Source organism: Enhydra lutris, unplaced genomic scaffold (genome assembly GCF_002288905.1).
Source record: "Enhydra lutris kenyoni isolate GAN:26980312 unplaced genomic scaffold, ASM228890v2 scaffoldscaffold60, whole genome shotgun sequence".
NCBI classification, from domain to species: Eukaryota; Metazoa; Chordata; class Mammalia; order Carnivora; family Mustelidae; genus Enhydra; species Enhydra lutris.
In genome coordinates this window covers 2,825,966-2,851,239 of record NW_019154144.1, presented here as the reverse complement: position 1 = coordinate 2,851,239, position 25,274 = coordinate 2,825,966, and the positions used below count along the sequence as shown (strand labels likewise).

The 25,274-nt window shown below is 37.2% G+C and overlaps 1 protein-coding gene across 2 annotated transcripts in view; it reads right to left on the bottom strand.

Moving 5' to 3' along the window:
• LOC111158561 (ubiquitin specific peptidase like 1) overlaps window positions 1–18,453 on the bottom strand; it is a 34,640-nt gene extending 16,187 nt beyond the window's left edge. The window contains exons 1-4 of one of the 2 annotated variants that reach the window (XM_022520666.1): window positions 18,270–18,453; window positions 14,189–14,317; window positions 6,766–7,402; window positions 2,492–2,605 (exon numbers count right to left, since the gene is read on the bottom strand). In XM_022520666.1, the coding sequence (XP_022376374.1) occupies window positions 2,492–2,605; window positions 6,766–7,090 (439 nt within the window). In that variant the 5' untranslated portion in view covers window positions 7,091–7,402; window positions 14,189–14,317; window positions 18,270–18,453. Of the gene's footprint in view, window positions 1–2,491; window positions 2,606–6,765; window positions 7,403–14,188; window positions 14,318–14,837; window positions 15,028–18,269 lie in introns of those variants that run through there. The other variant, XM_022520665.1, reaches the window with a different exon arrangement.
• Window positions 18,454–25,274: the final 6,821 nt, after the last annotated feature.

The following is a 25,274-nucleotide window of genomic DNA, read 5'->3' as shown; positions in this document are numbered from 1 at the left end:
CTGTCCCAGCATCATTTACTAGACAGCCTTTCTTATCCCCCCCTTATATGCATCAACACCTCTGTCACACAGTATGACGTAAGCAAAAGGTGAGGGTTTTCATCCGGACTCTATTCTGTTCTACTGGTCTGTGTACACATATCTCAAAAACTAAATCACTCTTTAAAATTACATAAATTAGTACAAACCACAATATGAGCTTTTTCTTTTAAAAAATTAGAGAAAAAGAAAAACATTAAATTGAAGAGAGCAGTTACCTTTGCGGGGAGGTAAGGAAGAACTGAATTAGAGTACAAAGGGGGCTTCATGTTTATTTGTAATATTTTATTTCTTAAACTGCGGGGAGGGTGAACAGAAAGGATAGTTTATAATGAATTTTTTAAAAACAATAATCAAAATGATACAATGACTGATCTTAAAAAATTTAACCAACACTCATGATCAGTACAGATTCTATTTCTTTCTTTAGTACTTGAAAGTACACAGTAACATTCAGAATAAAGACACGTATGTTGTAGGATTTTTAAAAATGCTCTCTAAAGGGGCGCCTGGGTGGCTCAGTGGATTAAAGCCTCTGCCTTCAGCTCAGGTCATGATCTCAGGGTCCTGGGATCGAGCCCCGCATCGGGCTCTCTGCTCGGCGGGGAGCTTGCTTCCTCCTCTCTCTCTTTCTGCCTGCCTCTCTGCCTACTTGTGATCTCTATCTGTCAAATAAAATAAAATCTTAAAAAAAAAAAAAAAATGCTCTCTAAAGCAAAGATCAGATTTCACTAGTAAGATCTTAAGCTCCAACACAGCACCTATTACTGTTGAATGAATAGTATAAACACAAACGAGAGAGGAATTCCATTGTATTAGAAAAGCTGTATGCTTGCCCAACTGCTATGACTGCACAAAAAAATGATTTAAAAATTCCTTGTCTGTTACATAGAAAACACGGCCCAAGGCAGCAGTGGAACAAGTTACAACCTTGTTTCAAAAATAATTATCAGGGCTAAGAGGAGTGCTGATTCAGACTGGGGAGAAACCACTCTTTAATTCAAATGGGAACTGGAGCAGGGACCCTGAATAAAATATCTCAGGTCATTCTAGGAGGGAAAGGACACCTGCAAAATGCACCATGGGAGCCCCTCGATCTATACTCTGGTAATCTTACAGAAAAGCCTCCTTTGAAACGAGTATCCACCCAACAGATCAGAGGTCTGGATTAAGAATAGGGGCTGAAGGAGCCTGAAGAAAACTTTCAGGGTGACAGAACTGTTCTCTATCTTGACTGCGGTAACGGTTATACACTGCATACACTTAAAAAGGGTTTTACTATTACAGAAATTATACTTTGTTAAAAAGGAAAAAAAAGAATATTCATCCCATCTGAGATCCTACCTGATGATAATAAATGAGAACAGTCCTTTAGACCTAAAGGAGACAATACCAAAGATCTGGCATATGGAAATTCATTTATTATTTTAAGAACAAAATAAACATGTATGTAGGAGTTCATGGAAAACAAACAAAAGCAGGGAACAGCACGGTGAGACAAAGATACTACCACACAAAAAAGACGCTGCTTCCAGATACACATGAGTCTGATGAAATAAATCTTCTGAGAGAAAAATTAGAAGGCACTGGTATTTTATGTAATTCAATATGGGTAATATATTTAGAGGAATTATATATTCTTTACTATGACACAGTATTAACAGAAGAGTCAATACAACAGTAAAGAGAAATAAAACAAAAAGACACTACTCATTAAAAAAAAAAAAAATCATCAATGACTCTTTTTTGCAACACTGAAAAAATTTCAAAAGCCTCAGGACTCTAGTGCCCTAGCTCTACTCTGCTCTGAGGCCAAAAGCCAAATCACAGAGAAAAAACAGGTCTCATTCTTCTGCCCTTTTTAAAAGTAAGCAAGCTTTCCCAAAAGGTCATCAGTATATTTCTCCTTGTTTTTTACCGACAAAAATTGTGCCGTATGTCTATTCCTAAACCAATCACCAGCAAGAGAAGTCTAATTACTATGGTTGGCCTAGATCAGAGATTCTCAACCCTGTCCATCCTTAAGAATCACGCAGGAGCTTCTAAAAATTGCTGATACCTGACTCCATCCCTGAGATTATTATTTAATGGACCCCATGCACTTTTCAACTCCCTAGGTGCTTTGTAATGCACGTCAAGGTTGACAACACTGAATTAGTCTACACAGGGAAAGTATTGGAAACACAACCCATGGAGTCCACCCAAGTATCCACCTGCTTCCGAGAAATGCATCCACTTTCAAGGATATAAGCAACGAGACTGATTATATAGAAACGACAACCCCGTCCACCAATGATTTAACCAGTGGTTAAGCTCCTAAATGAAACTACACAGATTCTCTCTCCCAAGAATCTAATCACCCAAACTAATAAAACAGTACTATATTTTCTTATGATGTAAGTATTTCTTCATGGTAGATGAGTAATACAGTTAAATTATAGAAATTACTTACCTAATGTGCATCTAAGCTGAGGCTGAAGCCTAATGAAAATTTCATCTCTGACTTCATTCAGACAGGACTCTATCTTTGCAAGTATTTCTGAAGTAAGTTTTTTACAATCTCCATCTAAAAATGAAATAGATTATCAATTTCTTATCAATCTCTGTCTTTCCACAGAAAATTAAGACATTACCAAGAATGAAAGTTAATCAGTCAAAAAATTTAGCAGAGACAAAATGAAAACCACAAAATTTCCTTAATTCTTACTCCTGTGCTGTACCATACATTGCCCTAATATTCCCTCAGCCCAGTATCATCAGTCCCGACTGCAGGAGCCAGTATCACTGTGCTTGACTAAAGCCCAGTAAAAGCCTTTCTCATCCAAATAATCACAGGCCTAGCAAGAGAGCAATGCTTTCAGACATTCTGCCTATCTCTGAAACAGCTGAAGCTATGTCTTTACATGTGATTATTACTCATGCTAGAGACAACATCTACTCATTTATTTCTATTACTTCTATTACTTCACATGAATTTGCTTCATTAAAAACTTTGCAGGCTAGGGGCGCCTGGGTGGCTCAGTGGGTTAAGCCTCTGCCTTCAGCTCAGGTCATGGTCTCAGGGTCCTGGGATGGAGCCCCGCATCGGGCTCTCTGCACAGCAGGGAGCCTGCTTCCTCCTCTCTCTCTGCCTGCCTCTCTGCCTACTTGTGATCTCTGTCTGTCAAATAAATAAATAAAATCTTTAAAAAAAAAAAAAAAAACTTTGCAGGCTAGTTATTACACTCCACCTGAATCGGAGTTTTACTAAAAATTCTCCTAGTGCTGGATAATTAAGTTCTTTGTTTTTTCACTCTTATAAATACTATCATGACAAATATCTTTTGGACACATACCCATCCATGTTTTTCTTCATTTCTTTAGGATTAAAGTCCTCAAAATAGAATTATTATGTCAGAAAACCAGCCCCCATATGTATCTGACTCTAGTTATTCTTTTTTTTTTTTTTTTAAGATTTTATTTATTTATTTGACAGAGATCACAAATAGGCAGAGAGACAGGCAGAGAGAGAGGAGGAAGCAGGCTCCCTGCTGAGCAGAGAGCCCAATGCCGGGCTCCATCCCAGGACCTCGAGACCATAACCTGAGCCAAAGGCAGCGGCTTAACCCACTGAGCCACACAGGTGCCCCATGACTCTAGTTATTCTTAAGCTACAAAAAATTTCACCAAAATCTCTTACAAATAATTCATATAGCCTGATCATACTGCTGATATATTTTACTATGAAAATATCTGGATTCTCCTATAATATGAAGCAATAACCAGAATTTTTCTTTAACCACACCAAGAAAAAAAAAACTTAAAATTAAAAGTCAACTTACTAAATGCAATTACAACCACATTATAAAAAATATAATTATTATTTAAAAATTAGTATGATTGAATATGTAATATGGGTGAAATAAAGAGAATTAAGAGTACACTTACTGAGTAACATATAGAACTGCTGAAACATTTCAATGCACACCCAAAATTAAAACAACACTGTATGTTAATTATGGTTCTATTAAAAAATAAAATAAAGTGGCTATGCTTTATAAAAAATATAATTAAAATTAATTCAACATTGAAGTCAAAATCTGAACATGAAATATATTCTTCTGTAATCATCTGAACTGTCACCTAACTCAGTATTGGGTTCCTATAATTACAGAGTACAAGAATACAGTGAAGAAAAGGCAAAAACAAAAATGCTTGTAAAAAAATGAATTTAAAATTTGCAAAAAATTCAATCTCAAAGAAATTTAAGTTTAAACAGTATTTCTTATCTAACAAAATTATAACTTTTAAAATGTTTATACTCAAAGATGATCTGAGTGCTCTGGGATGTTTTCTTCTACATATGAAAATGATGATCTAACTCTTCAGGAAAGCCATTTACAAAGACTCTTTATATTCAAATTTTAATATCCCTTCTAAGATATAATTGGCAATGGATGGATTCAAAGGATATATGGATTATCTGTCATGGTGTTTGTTCATAATTGTAAAAAATAATAAGCAGCCTGAATGGTCAACAATGGGGAAAAATGTGTAAGAATTATATAAAACACGGCCTGACCAAAGACAAGTGGAATAAAGGTGAGGATTCTTATACTACCAGACAGCAATAACCCTGGTAATTAAAATAGTGTGGTGCTGACACAGAGACAGATAAAGTGACCAAGAAAACAAAACTGAGAATGAAAGAACAGCTGCACACATATATGGAAGACTATGTAACAAAGGTGGCCTGGCAGATCAGTTGAAGAAAAATGTGGAGTTAGGAGCTAGGAAAAACTGGCTAGGTAATGGGGGGAAAAGGGGATGATTATCACACACAAAAATTAACTTGAGCTGAATTAAAATTCAATGTCAACAACAAAACTTTGACTTTTCAGTGAAAATATGGATTCTGATCTTGGAAAAGGAAAGATTCCTTTTAAATGTCAGAAGTATTACTAGCTACAAAAGGAAAGATTAGCAATTTCTGTACATCAAAAGGTATCTTTAAAAAAGTAAATACACAAGACACAATTTAGCAACTCACGTGACATAAAGATAGCAACAAAGACATAGAAACTCAAATAAGGTAAGACACAAACAGGCATTTCACAAAAGAGGAAACATGATCAATTCATGTTTGAAGAGCTGTCCAACCTCTTTAAAATTTGAGAAAGGCAGAGAGGTGGGTGGGGGATGGGTTAAATAGGTGAGGAGACTAGGGAGTACACTTGTGAGGAGTAGCAGGTGCTGTATGAACTGCTAAATCACTATACTGGATACACCTGAACCTAATGTAACTCTGTTAACGGAATTAAAATAAAAACAAAATAAAGTAAAATAAAATAAAATTTGGGAAAGGCAAATCAAGACCATAAACCATTTTACATCATTCAAAAAGCAAAATTCTCCAAGTGTGAAAATAACCAAGGGAGAATATATCAGGAAGATCTCTCACATATTGCTAATGGGAGTAGTGATGGTATCTTGTAAATCTGAACTTAGAGCCTATGATTTAAGATATATTTATCTGAGAGAGAGAGAGAGCGCACACGCACATAAGTGGAGGGGGGGGCGGGAGAGAAAAATCTCAAGCAGACTGTGCTGAATGTGGACCCTGACACAAAGCTTCATCCCATGACCGTGAGACGATAACCTGCACCAAAATCAAGTTGAACGCTTAACTGACTGAGCCACCTAGATGCCCCAGAGTCTATGATTTGATTCCATTCCTATGGTATACCCAAGAGAAACTCTCTATTTGAGCCCAGGAATAGTCACAGCTACACTATTTATAATGGCAAAAAAAAACAACTCAATGATAGGTAAATAAATATACGGATACATTTACAAAATGGACATCTTTAGCAATGAAAAATAATGAACCACCAATACAAGCAGCTTCACAGATCAATCTTTATAAAAAGAAAACAGAATGGGGCACCTGGGTGGCTCAGTCAGTTAAGCAGCTGCCTTCAGCTCAGGTTCATGATCACGGGGTCTTGGGATCAAGTCCTACATCAGGCTCAGGGAGTTTGCTTCTCCCTTTCCCTCTGCTATTCCCCCTGCTTACAGTCTCTCAAATAAATAAATCTTAAAAAAAAAAAAAAAAAAAAAAGGAAAGAAGAAAAGGTCCCAGAAGACATTCTGTACAATATCCTTTTTAATAAGTTCAAAACAAACTAAAGTAGGAATATATTGTTTAGTAATACATATGCAAAACAAACAATTTCAAAAAAGAAGAAATGATAAAACACCTTTCAGGTTAATAATTACCTTTGGCAGGAGAGATGGAAGATGGGATGGGGAGGAACCCATAAGTAGATTAAGTTATTGGAAATATTTTAATTATTTTGGGTTGGGAGGTGGATTCACAGGTATCCCATTTTCCAAGAAAAAAATTATATATATCCCTCATTGTGAATCAAGATTTTTGGGAAGTTGCAGAATAACAAGTGATTTGTGTCTGTATATTTTCCACATGTTATGAGACAAAACTATTCCAACATTAACTTCTTTTTTAAGATTTTACTTACTTGTCAGAGAGAGCATGCACACACAGGCAGGGGGAGTGGCAGGCAAAGGGAGAAGCAGTCTCACTGCTGAGCAAGGAGCATGATGCAGGCCTCAATTCCAGGACCCAAGGATCATGAACTGAGCCAGCAGACGCTTAACCGACTGAGCCACCCAGGCATGCCTGAACATTAACTTCTTTATAAGTAAGAGAAATAAATTATTACCAACCTTTAATTCCATCCACCTGATTGGCGTGCAGAAGTTTATTGGCTTGATCATACTTCATAAACAACTGCCAGAACACAGAGTTCGCATTAGAGCACAGGTCAGTCACAGTATTTTTTAACCCTTCCAAGTGCACCAATGCTGACAGAATACAATCTAACCAACAGAGAGCATTAGCATTTTTCCACTGGACACATAAAGACTGGCAAAGTGATGTACATTTGCTCTCCAATGCCATTTCCAGTTCAGATGCACATCCTTCATTCTGAGGAGAAATCCCTCCAGTTTCAGAAACATCAACTGTAGCAGAATATTCTTCAGCAGCCATGTCAATACCAGCCTCCAAAATCTCATTCTGTTCCAAGGAATCAGCTGTCCTAACTGGGTTCTGTAGACCACTGTGTGGTAAATCAGGTAAGCGAGACGAGGTTTCATCATATGCTTCTCCATCATGTTTGCTGTTCAAAACTTGTTCACCAACAACATGATTTTTAGTCTTTTTGGTATTTGCTAAAGGAGGTGAATCTTTATAGTTGGTTTCCAAGAACTTCCTTTTTTGAGGCTTATTTGTAGTATGACAATCTTCCAAATCAGGAGAAATTAAGTTACTAAGTGATTTAGAGCCCAAAGGATAGATGCACTAGGAAGAAAAAAGAAAATGATAAAAACTACAAAATATTCAAATAAAGCTCAAGTTTTATATTACAATTTCTATGTCATGAAAAATACATATAAAATTTTAGCATCAGTACAATGTACCAATCTAAATTTAAAGGAACTAGAAATAAACCACTATTAAATCAAAATTTTGGCCCCCCAAAGTAATTTTCCTTAGTTAATTTGAACAATCGAGGGTTTAATCGGATCCACACTAGAGGTAGCTGACACGGAAAACATACATACTTCTGTTTTAATAAAAACCTAATGTTGAGTGAGTTAACAAGTCTCAACAATTTAAAAAAACATTCTATTATGAGTGTTACTCGTTTGGGGACAGGTAATAACATTAAAAATCGGAAAACTATTTTCATTTTCAGGATGAAGCATTTTCAAATAAAAAAATATGCATTAGTAATTTCTGTGTTTAATTTTAAAACTGAGTATTAATCTGAGCACACGTAAGCATTACCAATTTTACATCCTTACCGGATCTAAGAGTCAAACTGGCTGAATTTTAACAACTTCATCAAATCTTATTATGTATTAAAACAACTTCAGCCAAATATCACAAGTGTAGACAAATGACCAAAATAATCGATTTTCCCCAAGTTTGAAACCTAAGAAAATATTTTAAAAGACAAATCTAATATATTATGTGTCCTCATTTAAAATAAATGCCTACTTCTACACAAACATGGTAACTGCTACTTTGATGGTAACTGCTACTTTGATGGCCTTTTATGTCTAAGGAACTACCCCTCCTGCTATTCACGCCCTGGTAGTGTCAGTCCTGTGCTGCACCACTCTTGGCTTAGCCATGGGACCAGCTATGATGGGATGCTCACAAGCACGATGCACGTGGAAGCCTGATAAGCACAGGCGCATTAGGCTAGTCTTTTGGAGCCTTCCTTCTGGATCACTCCTTGAAGGTCCCATCCATGATACTGTGAGGAGACCAATTAGCCTCACGGAGAGACCCTCATGGAAAAGAACTGAGATCCTGGCCGACTGCCTGAGCAGAGTTCCCAGTTTGCAGCTAGCATCAACTGCCAGCTATGCGGACATTTTAGGCTTCCTGGCTGACAGCAGGTGATGTATAAGAACTACCTACACAACCCACAGAATCATGAGGAATACTAAGTCAAGCCATTAAGCTTTTTTTAGTCACTAGGTTGTAAGCAACAGATACTGAAATGCACTAAGTCCTCTTTACAAGTACAGCTTCTTCTATACAAATGAACACTATGCTCATAATATTGTACTTATAAAATTCTTTAGTTTAATAGCTAAGTTCTGGATTCTTCTCACTGTTACCAACTAGGAATGAACTCACCAACTAACAACTTGACCCTCAACTTTACACCCTGAGATTATTTCCTAAATCCTACCAATGTCAGAAAATAGAGAACACTTTAAAACAGCAATAATTTTGTATTCATAGTCATAGACAGGTATATACTCCCAAAAAAATGAAAGCAAGACCTCCAAGAGATATTTGCACACCCATATCCACTGCAGCATAATACACAACACCCTAGACGTGAAAGCAACCTGAATGTCCATGAATGGACAAATGGATAAAGAAAATGTGGTATATACATACAATGAAATATTATTCAGCCTTAAAAAGTAAGGAAATCTGTTCACTGGCTACAACATGTATAAATATTGAGGACATTATGCTAAATAAAATAGGTTAGTCACAAAAGGGAAATATGGTATGACTCTACTTATATGAGGTACCTAGAGCAGTCAAATTCATAGAGACCAAAAGTAGAATGGTGGTCCCAAAGCATGGGCGAAGGGGGAAAACAGGAGCTGTTATTCAGTGGGTACAAAATTTAAGTTTTTCACAATGAGAAAGTTCAAGAGGTCTGTTCCATAATAATGTGAATACACCTAACAAACCTAAACTGTACACTTACAAATGATTAAGATGGTAAATGTCATGCCCTTTTTTTTTTTACAATTAAAAACTTTTTAAAAAACAAAAACAAAAAAGCTTTATTGATCTCAGAGTCAAGATCATGATGTGCATATCCTACCAGCGCCCCTACTTAATTAAAATCAATAAACAATAATGGGCCCTGGAGCTGCAAAATTTAGTGGTCTAAATGGTTTTCTCCTACATTATTTGCAAATGTCTCAACTAACTTTTCTATCGATAATTTGTGCTCCAGTCATAGGGCCAGTTTAAATGTCCCATTTTATCCCTCTTATAAATCAGTGCTTTCAGATTTTTATCTCTTTATACCTGGACTTTAGTTTCTACTTTATATTTATAATGAACATGCCATTTCTGTTACTAGAAGTTTAGCTTATCTTAAAAAAAAAAAAAGGAAAATCATAAATGATAACTACATAGAGTATTAATTTTTCCATCTAGCCCAACCATGCAAGAGCATTTAAAATCTTAGGTTGAAAAAATTTAATGCTCCCTCTTTCACTGATTTTTTTGAGCAGCTTAAATACATTCCTGTTTTCCTATAAAACAGAAAAAGGAAAACACTGCACATTACCTTGTATTTGGAAAATTATAAGGTATGCCAAAAACAAACTATAAAAATACTTACAAAAAATAAACAGTTTACATTCATTTTACAAATGAAGAAAACCAAGAAAATGAATGTTTTCTCTGACGACTTAACTAAAGACTTAAGAGCCTTATAAATTTCATGCTTTAAAAAAAAAACCTAAATAAATGTTCCAATAAAAGACTACAATGGAATACTCAAGAAAAAAAAAAAAGAGATAAAACTCCCTACAGTTTGAAAAAACTTGAATTTCAATTTATTAATTTGGAAGCGGAGTTTGAATCTTAGTGTTTTTTTCAAATCAAGAAACTTCTGATTAAGAGGGTTTTCCCATGTGATTCTTTGCAATTTGGCAAGTGAAAGCAGAATGTTCAGTGGACTTAAAATTTTACAATAAAAATATTAACAAATTAACAAACTGATTCAAAGGTCTTAAAGACCAGGGATCAGCAAATTTTACCTGTAAAAGGCCAGATAAGTGGGCTAGTCCAGGTCTCTGTCATAACTATTTAAGTCTGCCACTATAATACAAAAGCAGCCATTGACAATGCAAAAATGATTGTGTATGGCTACATTCCAATACTACTTTTTTTGGACACTGAAATTTGAAATTCATGTAATTTTAATATATTACAAAATAGCATTTTTTTTCATTTTTGCCTAGTAATTTAAAAATGTAACTAACAGGGTGCCTAGCTCAGTCATCAAGCTTCTGTCTTCAGCTCAGGTCATAATCCCAGGGTGCTGGGATCCAGCCACACATCAGGCTCCCTGCTCAGCAGGAAGTCTGCTTCTTCCTCTCCCACTTCCCCCAGCTTGTGCTCCCTCTCTTGCTATCTCTGACAAATAAATAAAATCTTTAAAAATAAATAATCAAATAAAAACATTAACTATTGTTTTTAGCCTGTGGGTGTCATACAGAGTTTGCTGACTCCTGGTGTAAACCAATCTACTTCATAAAATACACAGGGCTCTTACTGAATAGAACACTTCCTTAAAATTAGATAAAAAATTACAGTACTTTTTTTTAATCTGCAAAGCATATACTTAAAATTCTTGGTTATTTATTTTTTTCCTCATCACTTTAAAAAAAATGCTTCAAAACTAAAAATGCAAATAATACCTCTAACTTTAATAGCTAAAAGCTAATGTCCTAAGGACAGGGACTTCTTTATTATGGCAGTCCATGGTGAAAGAACTCTACTGAAATACTATACATTGCTTGGAAGAGGGGAAAATATAATAGTTCTTTTTCTAGAAAGATTTCTCTTTCCTATGGTTACCATTCTACAACTTTGATCTGAGTTAATGAGTACACACCCTATACAGTTCCCTGTTAGGATAAGCTGTCAAACAGCCTAACATCAAGCCCTCTCGCTGTTCCATAGAGCCCACTGCCTGCTTCAAGGGTAGCTCTTCAGCAATTCTGTGACACTTTTTCTCTCTCCACCGGATATAATCAGCATACAAACATGCTGTTACTTTTTCCAACTTAAAAATTTCCTCCTCCAGGTACCACCTCACATCTGTATTTCTCAGTTCTTCCTCTCTAATTTTCTGTAACTCACTCCAACCAAGCTTTCCTTTATCACTAACACTTTACCCAAAATATTCTCATCAAGTTTCTCAACGAACCCACAACACTCCACCCAGTGGTGAACTGAGTCATCATTCTCCTTGAGCTGAAAGTAAATAATTTGACTTCCAGAACAAAATACTCTTACCTTTCTGGGTTTACTCCTACCTCACTGTCCAATTCTTCTCTTACTCCTTTCCTAGTTCCACTTCATTTCCCCAGTGTCTTAATGCAGGAGTATAACAGGGCTTAGTCCTTGGATTGCCACCAATACTTTTAGGTAAACTCATCCCCTTTCATGGTTCAATTATCTACATGCTGATGACTCTCAAATTACCTCTCTTTAACCTCACTCTCTACCTAATACCAGACACACAGATCCAACCACTTATTCCATATACCCTCAAGTACCAGATGGCTGTCTCAAGCTTGACTGGTCCTGGCCTATCTTCCCCCCAAATCTTCTTCTTCCCAAAGTCTTTCTCATCTTAGCAACAGGCAACTCCACTATTCCAACAGGCAACCTTACTCTTCCAATTATGTAAGCCAAAAATCTGGGAATCATTCTTGATTCCCTCCTCTCCTACTATGCATCCCAATCTTTCAGCAAATCCTCTTTGGCTCTATTTCCAAATTACATAGATAATCCAACCACATCTTATCACCTTAGCCACTATTTGCTCCCCAAGGAATATTCTAAGTGTCTTTCAACTAGTCTCCCTACTTCAGGTCCTGCCCATTAGATATACTTTCAAGAGAGAAGCCACACTGAACCTTTTAACATTTAAATCAGATTATGACTCTCCCTGTTATGGCTCTTCATTTCAGCCACAGTAAAAGCCAGTGACTTTACAACAGCCTCTAAAACCCTATTTGGTCCAGTCCCCTCACCATTATTTTTCTAACTCATCTTCTATGACTCCGCTTTACTTAACTCAGATCCAGCTCTGCTAGTTTCCTTGCAGTAGAACAAACATGCACAGGCAAACTTTACTGGCTCAGGGTCTTGTACCTGCTACTCTCCCGGCCTGGAATGCTTGTCTATCTGAAATTCACATGGCTTGTTTTTCATCCCTTTCAGGTTTCTGTTCAAATGTCACTTTCTCAATGAAGAGATCCCCTTCACCACTCTATTTAGAATTGCTAACTTCTCACTCCCTAACACTCCAGTCCCTGGGCTTTATTTTTCATTACCTCATACACAAAAACTGTAACTTACTTACTGATTTTTCCTCCCTCTTAGAACATACCCACCTTTAAAAAAAAAAAAAAAAAGATTTTATTTATTTATTTGGCAGAGAGAGAGAAAGCACACATACAAGCACAAATACAAGCAGGGGGAGTGGTAGGCAGAGGGAAAGGGAGAAGCAGGCTCCCCGCTGAGCAGAGAGGTGGACCTGGAACTCCATCTCAGGACCATGCCTAAGCCTAAGGCACACACTTAACCAACTGAGCCACCCAGGTGCTCCCATAACCACCTTCTTGAGGGTATTTTTTGCTTTATACATTGTATCCTAGCCTTTGGGACATTGCCAACGTGGTGACACTCAAAAAAAAAAAAAAATTATTGAATAAATGCAAAAAGAAACTTTTTTCTATTTGTAGGAATGCCTGGGATTTTCTTCAAGTTACACTCAGGAAAAGTATCTATCACTATCAGTGTTCATTTAGTTTAGTATTTTGCAAACTTGGCCAATCATCAGACTCATCCCTAAGAGTTACAAGACTATATACTCTGGGTTAAGTCTACTAAACTGGCATCTGGGGGTGATACCCAGAAATTTTTTAAAAGTACTCCACGTGATTCTGATGAACTGCGAGTTTACTTGGAATGAAACACACCTGAAATTACAAGACTATATTCCAATTACAGTTCTGCAAAATTTATGAAGATCCTATGCTCCTAAACTCTCTCTGATTTCTTATTCATAATGGAAATATCTACTTCACAAAGTTTTGAGAACTAAACATACATATAAAAGTTTCATAAACTGTCAAATAAAATAAAATGGGGAGTATTATGAAGTTTAATGAGCTCCTATATAAAAGTTGTGCCACTGTGGGTGCCTGGGTGGCTCGGTCAGTTAAGTGACTTCAGGTTAGGTCATAATCTTGGGTTCCTGGGATCTGAGCCTGGAGTAGGGGCTCCCTGATCAGCAGGGAGTCCACTTCTCCACCCCCCCCCCGCCCCCGCCAACTTGTGCTCTCTTGCACACGCATACTCTCTCACTCTCAAAATTTTTTTTTTAAATTTGTAGCACTGGATACACTGGATATTTAGATTCTTAAGTATTATAATATTTAGAGATTAGTAACTTTTCCAGTAAGTTCCAAAGTTTATAAATCAAAGAGATGAAAGGATAACCACTACATACCAACAATTAACAAGGACCCCAGCAAGGTTAAAAAAAAATCCATCTTGAAATGTATTTTCTCCTCTCACAAGTCTAACGATAATAAAAACAAGTATCTTCATGCAATAATTCAGGGAAAATAACAAAATATTTAAAACTGTATACTAGACAGATCTAGATACTCTGGTTATCTATGTATTAAAAATGTACAGTCTAAAAAATACACAATGAGTACAAATTTAAACACTGAAGAAAAAAGCAAAAAGCTAAAACCTTAATACTATCTAAGATTAATACTTTACCTGCAGATCCTCACACAAAAAGATAGATTCTTGAAAACTAATTCGGTAAGTCTTTAAGGCTTTTAACTTTCCCTTCTCTCTACAAGCAGGGCAATACCCATCTGACGGGACTTTAGCTGAATCATAATTCTAAAAAAGAAATAAAGTAAATTAAAATATAGACATTACTAGATTGTATCAAATTACAAAAAGTTATATGGAAAAGTAACCCAGAAAAAAAATACAATTTTCACCTGGAAGTGTCCTGGCTAGATATTTTAAACATGGCAAATAAAAGAAATGCATATATGCTTTAAATACAACTATTATTCCAAAAAGAATATATTATAGTTTTAAATATTAAATTTTAAGTTTTAAAAATAGCATCAGTTTTATTTGCAAGAAAAAAAGTAATGTCAGCTGCCAGGGAAAATATATGTTTCATATTTTCAGAGAATAAACCACAAGGTCTATGTTTTATTTCTACTTTCACATATCAATAAAACACAGAGAGGTAAATACATTAGAATAATCTTTCGCCATTTCTGTAAGATTTCCGTGGAAGATATAGTTTTTTAAAAGTTAACTGGTAAAATTAAAACCGAATTTCAGTCTCAAAAAAGGAGGAAAAAACCAACTTTGCACTGAGGCAAAAAATAAGTTCACTAACTTTTCCCAAATACCCCACCATGTGGAGTGAAGATATCCCTATATCAGTCCCTGGTCCAATCACTGGCAAACCATTTCCAATCTTCGGGGAATCCATCATTCCGAGTCATTGGCTAATTTATGTCACTTGAAACATGTCAATATCACTAAGGATTTTTCAATGAACCCTGGAAAAAAAAAAGTCAATAGACAATTAAATAAAAGTCCTATTTACTTTGAAAAAGAGCTATGCTATCTTATAAGATGCATATATATTAAGTATGTTTTGAAACTGTATGTCCCAAAATAAACATATTCTAAAATTGTAAGCTTGAAGCAAAAACAAATTACCTATATTTACTTATAATCCTAGTGAATTTGTTGGAAGAGGGCAGATTGGCAACAGGACCAAGTTTGACTCATTCGTAAGCAAATTAATTAAAACTTGTAATAGAAATAAGCTATTATTTAAATAACAAATTATACTGACCAGAGTTTAAAAACCTAGGTTTTTAGGGTCTATGCATAATCTGAAACAAGCATGTTAGCATCATACTAAGAATACATTTTACAGACGCCAGATCTATTATGCCATCGCTTGACAGCGACAAAAGAACCCGATACATTTTTTACTGCTCAACCACCAAGGTCATCAAAAGAATTATGCTATTTTTTAAAAAATTCCCAACAATATGCTATTTTATAATAAACAAACTATATCACACAAAAATATAAACACTATCATAGTACAAATTACACATGTAACAAGCTTGTTTTAAGTCCATAGAACAGAATCATATTCAGTAAAGTCAAAATTATAAGTCTGGAGCTCAGTACAAGGGAAAATTAATTATTAAGAGTAGTTTAGATATGGACTTAAAATACAGGGAAACCAGACACAAAAGACCTTAAAGCAGAGTAAATCACCACTTAGTAGGGATGCTGTAAAATAACTTTAAGCAAAAGTCTTTCCCAAATCTATGAATTTCTATGACAACCACCTCCTGGGAAACTGTGGCTTAGAGATTCACTTTAAAAACAAGTTATGCTATTCTATTCCAGATGTATAACTTTACACATCTTTTAAGCCATGGAATAATTTCAAAAATAAAAATGCTTCTAAGAAAAGTGTAAGTGAATCTCAAACTCCTGAAGAAATCTTACTAAGGCAGGATTTCTGAACTACAGCACTACAGACATTTTGGACCAGACAATTCTTCCTTTTGAGGACTGTCTTGCACATTGTAGGATGTTCAGCAGCATCACTGACTTCTACCTACTAGATGGTGAGTGAGTGCCATGGGCACAACCCAGCTGTGAGAACCAAAAGTCTCCAGACATTGCCAAATGACCAGGGGAAGCAAAACTGCCTCACTGAGAACCACTGCTTTTTGCTGTTTTTTTTTTTTTTTTTTTTTTTTTTTGACAAAAATAAGCCTGATGATAACTTTTACTTCTTCAGCTCCTCAAAGACAACACCAAATTTCTTATTTTTGGCTGGCTCCATTTATAATATACTTACAAAAGAGAACTATACAGGAAAGAGTCAAACTGCTTATGATTCCAGAGTAGCTAAAAGCATGGGCTTTACAACTGCACATGTGGGTTCAGAAATTTTTAACACTGCTTTGTACTAAGAATTAAATACAACAATACACGTAAAATGCTTAGCACCTGAACAGACAGTACATTTTAACTACTATTCATTCAGTGCTAATTTTATACTTCACTCTATGTACACAATACACTGCACATCTTGTATTATTCTGCAGTATTCTCAAAAGAAAAACTGGTGCCCTATATAACCCTATACAACCTGAGTAAGATGTTTTTGATGACAATTTCCATCTGCCAGAGGGATCTAAAAAACTTTCTTGGCCTTTTTTCTCTCTCTCAATTATATAAGTAAACATAAGCCTTCAAATCTGCTCCTGATTCTGATCCCAACAGCCAACATTTCAGTGGGAAAAGCAGAGAGGTTGGTGATGGAAATTCAAATATGCAAAACCCCACAAAAGAAAATTCATTAAAAAAAAAAATACCAGGGCGCCTGGGTGGGTTAAGCCACTGCCTTCGGCTCAGGTCATGATCTCAGGGTCCTGGGATCGAGTCCCGCATCGGGCTCTCTGCTCAGCAGGGAGCCTGCTTCCCTCTCTCTCTCTGCCTGCCTCTCTGTCAACTTGTGATCTCTCTGTCAAATAAATAAATAAAATCTTAAAAAAAAAAAATACCAGAGGAGAGCTATCCAGGTCTTTCAAAAAACAATTAACTTTGTTTTCTATACAAACCCTGGGGTAATTCTTACAATTTGCCTTCAAGGCTCATCTTCATTGTTCTCCCTACCAACATAACCTGCTCCTTTTTATTGTATCTGACCTATATTTTGCTGTCTTCATCTTTCCAAACACACACACAAGAAAATTTGAGTGGTCCTCGAAATTTTCACTTCCCACTTCTTCATGCAGTAAAAGTCACCAAATTCTGTGGACAGTTCTTTGGAAGCCTCAAATCCCCACCTCTCCATCCCATCTCAATTCTGTAACACTGCCAAAGTGACGCTTGTACAAAATGAGTTTTAAGCTGAGACAGCTCAGCTTAAAATCACCTGTTTATTATAACTCGATTCAGGAAAGTCCAAACACCTCAGTACGTACCTGAAAGTAGTATATGACCTAAAGCTCACTATACTTGAGACCAACCTGGCTTTCCAATCTTACCCTCCTCTACTCCACCCTCAGCACCTTTCTTCTGACGCCCTCTTTTCAGTACTTCTGGGAGTCACTGATACTCCCGGACCCCGAATGTGAATTACTTAACCCCATACGAACGCAGTTACAGCGCAATGAATGTGTAAAGGTTGCCCTGGGAATGACGAAAAATATGCAGTTAAGCTTGTTTCACAGTCCCGCGTGCACTGTGGGGAAACCCACAGAACCAGCTGTTCCGAGAAGAGCCTTAAACCCATTTTGAGTTTGCCCTCCAAGACCAAGGGGGCTCAGCACATGAATTACCAAAGGTACGACCAGAGCGAACTTAAAGCCGAGGAATGGGGCGGCTTTGGGTGCCCAGCCCTGCCTGGTTCCAAACCCAGCCCTCCAGAATCACAGACGCACAGGACCAAGACATCAAAGGTTCAAAACCCAACCTTGAAAACCCGAGGAGGTGCAGGATTCCGTTAACCCTCTCCACCTCCGCGCTCTTTAGAAGAGCGAAAAACAAACGACTCTGGTTTCTCTTCAGCATTTACCTCTCTGAACCAAATCGAATCAGTAACTCTATCTCCACACCTCAATCACCAAGCCTCCCACCCGAGCCCAGTCTCTGCCCCCTTTCCTCTCCCAGCATAGTCCACCTTTCTGCGCACCGACTACCCCAAAGGCAGTGTCTTTTCCCCGGCGCTGTCCGCCTTCCCGATTTCAGGAGCCAGAGGAAACTACACTCTCTTCTCCCTTACCTGCCGCGTGCACTTCGCTTGCTCGCACCGAGTCGGTCCGAACTCCTGTTCCAGATTGGGTCCACACTCCACCGTGCAACGTTCAACCCACGTTCCCCTCGGCCTGCTCCTCCCCCACCGGCCTCTCCGCTGGAAAAGCAGCTTCCGGTTTGAGTCCGCAGCAAAAGAGTTCCCCTTCCTGCTCCGCGCGGGGCCTGAAAGTACGTCAACGTGGTGGGGAAGGCGAGAACGAGAGCACTTCCGGACGGCCTCCGCAGAGGCGTGGCTGTCCGCCCGGAGTCGCAGCCGCAGTTTCAGCAGCGGCGACGGCTAGGGGCGGGGCCGGTGGCTGCCGAGCCCGGCATCTGTGAGTGGCTGGGTTTGGGGAGGCGACGTTTCTGGAAGCTGCTGGAAAGCGCTCGAGTGGCGGAGGTGACGCCGACGGGCAGGGGGTGGGGCGTGATTAAAACTAGTGCGCGTCCGACAGCGGAGGGATTAGGCTGAGGGAAGAGACTGGTTTGCGCAGCGTTGCGCCCTGGCCCGCGGGATCCCGGTCGGAAGTCGGCGCGGCGGAGGGTGACCTGCGTGGGTGGGTGAGGGAAGGGCTCAGTGGCCTGCACAGGCGGAAAGGTGCAATAGAGCCTGTCGGACGGAGCGTCTCTGCAGCGCTGCGGCTTCCACGACGATTGTGGGTCGCGCAAGGCCCCCGTAGTCCGCTCTTTTAACGCCTCGGTGAGAGCCGAGCAGTCACAGAGTGTGTGTTCACAAAGGGTCACCACACGCGGAGCTGCCCCCTCTCTGTCTCCCTAAACCCCATCTTCGAGGCCAGGGGCTTTTCTGCCAGGATTCTGGGGGTGTTTCTCCTCCTTTCCTCCCTCCCAGATCTTCTAACGGTAAGGGGAGTAGTCAAAGCACAGGGACTTTGCTCTCCATGAGCCGTTCTAAGTAGTCAGCAGCCGATCTGTCCCTGCTGCGCTCGTTTCAGCTGCCCTGCCTTGCTTTAACTTCAGAGAAAAGGGGGAGTTCTCATTTAGTTGATAAGTTTAAGGCTCTGCTTTCTTAGGAAGGTCTTGTGGTTTAAGGGACACCGTGACCGCGTGTGCTATTTCTGAGTTGCATTCTGAATCTTGGGGCAGCATATTCTAGAAGTCCTTTTGGTCGATTGGTTCTATGTCCTAGAGTAATACGTAGTTTCTGACCGTTTCTTTTTGCAGAGTAACCACCGTTGGCATTTTGGGCTGTGGGGTATTTTTAGTGGTCTCAAAGTATATAACTATATTCTGGAATAATGCTGGTGATTTTGATAGGGCTGTATAGAGGTAACAAGTCCCATATACCAAGAAATTCCTCAGTAAAAGATTTTAGTTTTACTTAAGAATGCGTATGGCCGAGAAATCCAATAGGGAGTCTATTTTGTTTTTCTCCAGACTGAAAACCAGGCTGGTTAATTTTTGTTTACCCTTTTTTTATTGTACTCGATTATTAATATACTGGTTTATTTGTTGTAAGATCTAGTTAAGTTTTCTCTTTTTAAATGAATTATGAAAATGCGAGAACCTAGTATTTCCACCTTGAAATAATAGCCAAACTCAGAGTTTTTCTTGTTCATCATTGTTATTTCCATTTTTTAGGATGGAATACACTAGATTTTTTTTTTGTAATAAATGTTTGCTGCATTGTTAACTGCATAAATGGAACAAAATAATTGATTCAGTTAAAATTTTAAGATTGAAAAATCAACATCGCCAAACTGAACTGTATCAATGAAACGTTGTTTGTAAAGTTGATTTATAGTCTTTTAGCGCAAATTTGATTTTTTTGCCAGGAAAAAATGGATGTGGGGCTTGGGTTGTGGTAAGAAAAGAGGATTTTAGTATATACTGTGTTTTGACTCTGAGCTATTCTTCCTTGTAAAAAGTAGAAAAAGTTCTGCAAGACTTTATAAGATAAAAAGAATGATGATTATATAGGAGAGTCAATTAGAAGAGGTTGACTAGAAAGTCTCCTTTCGTTTATATTAAAGTAACAGTCCCAAGTTGAAAAAATTGAATGTATTTATGTTTTTTCTTTAGCAATATATTTGGAATGCCTTCTTCTGTTTACACTGGTCCCAGAAATAGGGCAATTACCTCACAGGAGAATTAAAGCAGTCTTGTCAGCAGTGTGGGATAGAAGTTTTATTTACCGGTTTTGAATTAAAAACTAACACAATCTAATCAAAGGGAGTTTTTATTAGAACATCTACAATAGGAATATAATGTACAATTAGGATTTTCTGTCTGCCTATCTTCTTTCCTTCCTTACCTTCCTTTCCTCCCTTTCCTCCCTTTCTTTCTTTCCTCTCTCCTTTCTTTCCCTTCTTTCTTCTTGTAGTGTCAGGTTTTGTCCTGTCTGCTAGGTTGGATTCCGTAATCACAAGCCAAGTCTTCAGCCCAAACCTGGGATGTAAAAGCTGCCTGCTGTGATTGGTTGGTCTGATCTCATCAAAAAGATGAGAGTTAAAGTGACTAACCATATTTTTAACAGCACCTTTGCGAGTACAGTCTATATAATCTCTTGTTTAATTCCAACACTCAGAAGGCTTTGCAAACCAAAAACTTTTTAAGCTTGGAGATAAAATGCATTTGGTAACAAAATATGATCTGAGCAAATGAGAAATTGTATATAATTTTTATCCCATATATTTTGCTGAAGAAATATTATGTTTGATTATGGGGTACTGCCGTTGGCCACTGGTATGGGAGGTGTTACATAATGGTTTGTGTACCTTGTAACATTTTTAAATTTCAAGAAATTATTACTTTTCTTAAGATTTATTTATTTGTTAGAACACAAAAGCTTACAAGCTGGGGGAGTGGCAGACAGGGGGGAAAGCAGGCTCTCCAGTGAGCAAGGAGCCTTATGCAGGGCCTCCACCCCAGGGTTCTGGGATCAGGACCTGAGCTGAAGGCAGAGGATTAACCAAATGAGCCGCCCACACGTCCCAAGAAATTACTATTTTTAAAACACATCCAGACTCTGGGTTTTGGTTAAGGAATTAGAACCTATATAAATATTTTTGGCAGTACACTTGTGCTAGGCATTTGCATATTTAGAAAATTAAAATAAGATTAAAAAATAAGATTAAAAAAAAGAATAAAAAAAAATTAGTTCTTGCCCTCAGTAAATTCAGTTGAGATAGGTTAGAAAAAATATATTTATCATATTGTAATATGTACAGTCACATATTTGTAAGTGTAGCCACATCAAGGCCACACAAGAAATTAGTAGCCTCAGGATTTGAGGTTATTTCGTACTTTAGACTCTAAACTTTAGACCGAGCACGACAACCCATTATGTAGCCTAAACTTGTTTGTGTTTTCCTCCCACAAAATGAGAAAATGGTATGCATAGAGTAGATATTGGAATGTCTGATTTCTAATCCTCTTTTGCTGTGTGATCTTACATGAGTCACAAAATTTTCAAGGCCTTGGCTTACAGATCTATAAAGTGAGAAGTTTGGAATAGATAGTCACAGTTTCAGTATTCTACCTGCAGATATTTATCCTCAGAACTATGCCTACTTTTTGAAGTGTTTTCCATTAAGAACAAGATCCTATTTCATCTCAAACTATTTTATTGCCCATCTAAATTTTATGTTTTCCTTTTGGATTAGGTAATACATTCATATGCTTCAAAATTCGAAAGGTAAAAAAGAATATGCAGTGAAAAGTTTTACTTCTCCTGCTCCTTAGCCACCTTGCCTAGGAAGCAACCAATGCTAACAGTTTCCTTGTATATTTCTCAAAAAAACTTTCACATGTATATAAGCAAATACTACACATATTTTATTTTTTGCCTTTTTTCACATAGATGGTACTATGCTGTTTATGTACCTTATTTTTTTTCATTTATCTTGGAAGTTCTGTGTCATATAAGGTGGTTCCTTATTCATTTTTATGGCAGCATAATATTCCATCATATGATGTATCACTTCATTAGTCCTCTCCTTTTGGACATTTAGATTTTTAATAAAAATTAGATTTTTATTAAAAGCATTATACAATGAATAACTTTGTACATTCCTCATTTTCCATGTATGTGAATGTCTTTTCTGTAAACAGTGGCATAGCTCTATTGGGTTGGTGACATAATTGATAAAACCATCTCATTCATATTTTTATGTTATTAGTTAACAATAACAAAAAATTGATGGCTCAGGGTCTCAATACTATATTCCCAGGTTTCCATCAACTTTGATTTATGTGCTGTCTATGCCAGAATAGTATAGCGGTATAGTGGATTCAATACCCTATTTGATTCTAAAGTTAGCATACAAAATAAATCACATCATCTTAAGGGCTGTGTCTTTCTTTGAGCCATAGATGAAGCAAGTAGATTATATGTAAAGACCTTGTCCTAAATGAACAAATAAGTGTATATGTAAGTTTATATAAATAAGTATGTAATGTTTAAACACTAAAATCCTGCAGCAGAGTATGATTTTCAACACGAGGCTTATAGGAATGGAGACTAAATTGACATAACAACATACTTACGTTTTTCAGCTCATGCTTGCTTCTGGGCATATATGCAGTGACTACTGTGTAAATTGATATTTTTCTCTTAAACTTCCTTGCCAGGCACACACAGTTGCTTTATATGAGATGCAACTTTTATGTATTCTGACTTTACCACTAAGAAAACTAAACCTAAAAGTAAACAATTGACCCAAATTCACGTAACAAAGTGGCAGATCTAGGACTAGAACCAATGTCTTCTAATTTCTAATGCAGGGCTTTTTCCAGTATAGCACATTCGCTCATAATTTCACGTGTAGCTATAGCAGTAAATCTGAGAACGCCCAGTGGTTAAATACTGCTTTCAGTCCATCTTCTCTGTCTAGGCTCTAGAGCAGCCTAGAGTTCAGAAAGCAGCAGGGTGTTTTTCTGAAGACAAAAGAACATCTATAAGCAATTATTGAAGTAATTACACAACATGTTGATTAGCAATCAGGAAGACTCCAAATCAAAACATTAAAGTTGATTTAGAGAAACACTCTTCTTTCCTAATTGGAACACAGTTGTCATTTGGAGATCAATTTATCAGTCATTCGGACTGGGAGGAAATTAGGATTATTTAGAAATAGTCTGACATTCCCTAGAGTTCATGCCATTTTTAAATTTAGCCAGAAAATCTGAGCAGTCAGAAAAGGAGAAAAGATAGAAACAACTGCAAAAGGATGATAAATAGAAGAATGGAGAATGTACTGTCAAAACTGTATTCCCCTGAAGCTGGCCTTGTAGCATATAACCACTTCCCTTGCTTTATGGCCTTAATTCTGGGGCTGTTCCCTTTTTCCCTGCATAATTGACTCACCCTTCAAGTGTCAGCCTCAGTTTCTCTTGTCAAGCTGTCCACCCTCTCTGAGCAGCCCTCTACCTGCCTTCCCTACTCTTAATTCCTTAATTACCACCTTCTGTTTGTTTTCTTCATTGTGTGTGTGTGTGTGTGTGTGTTGTCTGTCTTAATAAGTTGTGAGCTCTCTGAGGGCAAGGACTACATCTGTGTTGTTCCCTGATACATATACATTACCTAATACATAATACAAATTTGTTGATCAATAAACAATCTTCATGGTTCCCAATTCATATATGACTGACAAAACCTACTCTTAAGATGGAATGTTTTCAATAGTCTATTTCCCTGTGTTTTTATATTTGTTAGTTCAGCATTTTTTGGGGAAGATGTATATGTAATTTATATGCTTATCTTCTTGCTGAGAAAAATATTGTCACCAAGCTTTTATTGACTATGCAAAGCACTGTGCTAAATGCTGGCTGAATACAAAGGTGAATAATGCATAATCCTTATCCCTAAAGAAAAGTAGAAACATTTGTAAAGAAGTAGTTTTATACAAAGGCAAAATGAAATAAATACTAAATAGAGATGTGCAAGAAATATTCAGTAGCAACAATGAAGAAAACTGCTTAATTTTAATTACAGGAAGAGCCTTACAGAGTTGAATTTTGACTTTGGTCTTAAAGATAGAGAAATAGTTGAGGTGAATAGGGATGAATAAATGTTCAGCTTCCCTTTTTAGAAAGTCTTCAAAATAGTAATGTTTATCACAAAGAACTCTTATAAAACATTGTCATAAGGCAATCTTTAAAAATTTCAGTAATAAATAAAATTACTCTCACCTTAAGCATTATTCTAAATTGAGACTAACTTTAAAATTAATTTGACTATTTTGACTAGGTTGGTGGTTTCCAAGCAAGGTGCTAAGTCATCAGTTCAATCTAATAATTAGATTCTGATTGCTAATTGCAGTTAGTAATTGTTTAGTAAACTGATCAATTCAGACAAAACTGTTGAATGATTTTTTTTTTTTTAATTTGACAGAGATCACAAGTAGGCAGAGAGGCAGGCAGAGAGAGGGAGAAGCAGGCTCCCCGCCGAGCAGAGAGCCCGATGCGATGCGGGGCTTGCCCCCAGGACCGTGGGATCATGACCTGAGCCGAAGGCAGAAGTTTTAACCTACTGAACCACCCAGGCACCCCTGAATGATCTTTTTTAACTCTTTTTTTTTAAAGTGATTTTTAAGCCATTGTGGTCTTTAATGTGTGATTCTTTGACCACACCATGAATTAAAATGTAGACTATTTTTTGATGGTCTAATTTGATTTCTACTTTACTTTACTGTTGCTTTCCTATTCTTGTGTGTTTTCCTGAGCAATAGACTCCTCCCCTTCTCCTTAAAAAGGAAAAAAAAGAAAGTCTTTAGATTCACAGACCTGATTTCAGCTTGTCCACTTACTAATCACAGTTCTGCTACTTTCAGTTTTGTTTCTTCCAACAAAATACTTAACTTCCCTGCGGCTCAATTTCATCTATATGATGAAAATATCCACTAGTCCCACTGTGTCATTTAACTAGTTTTGTGACCTGAGGTAAATTATTTAATCTGTCTGATCCTCAGTTTTCCCATGTATGAAATGAAATTATCTTAAATGAGGTGATACATAGAACAGTGCCTGACAGTTG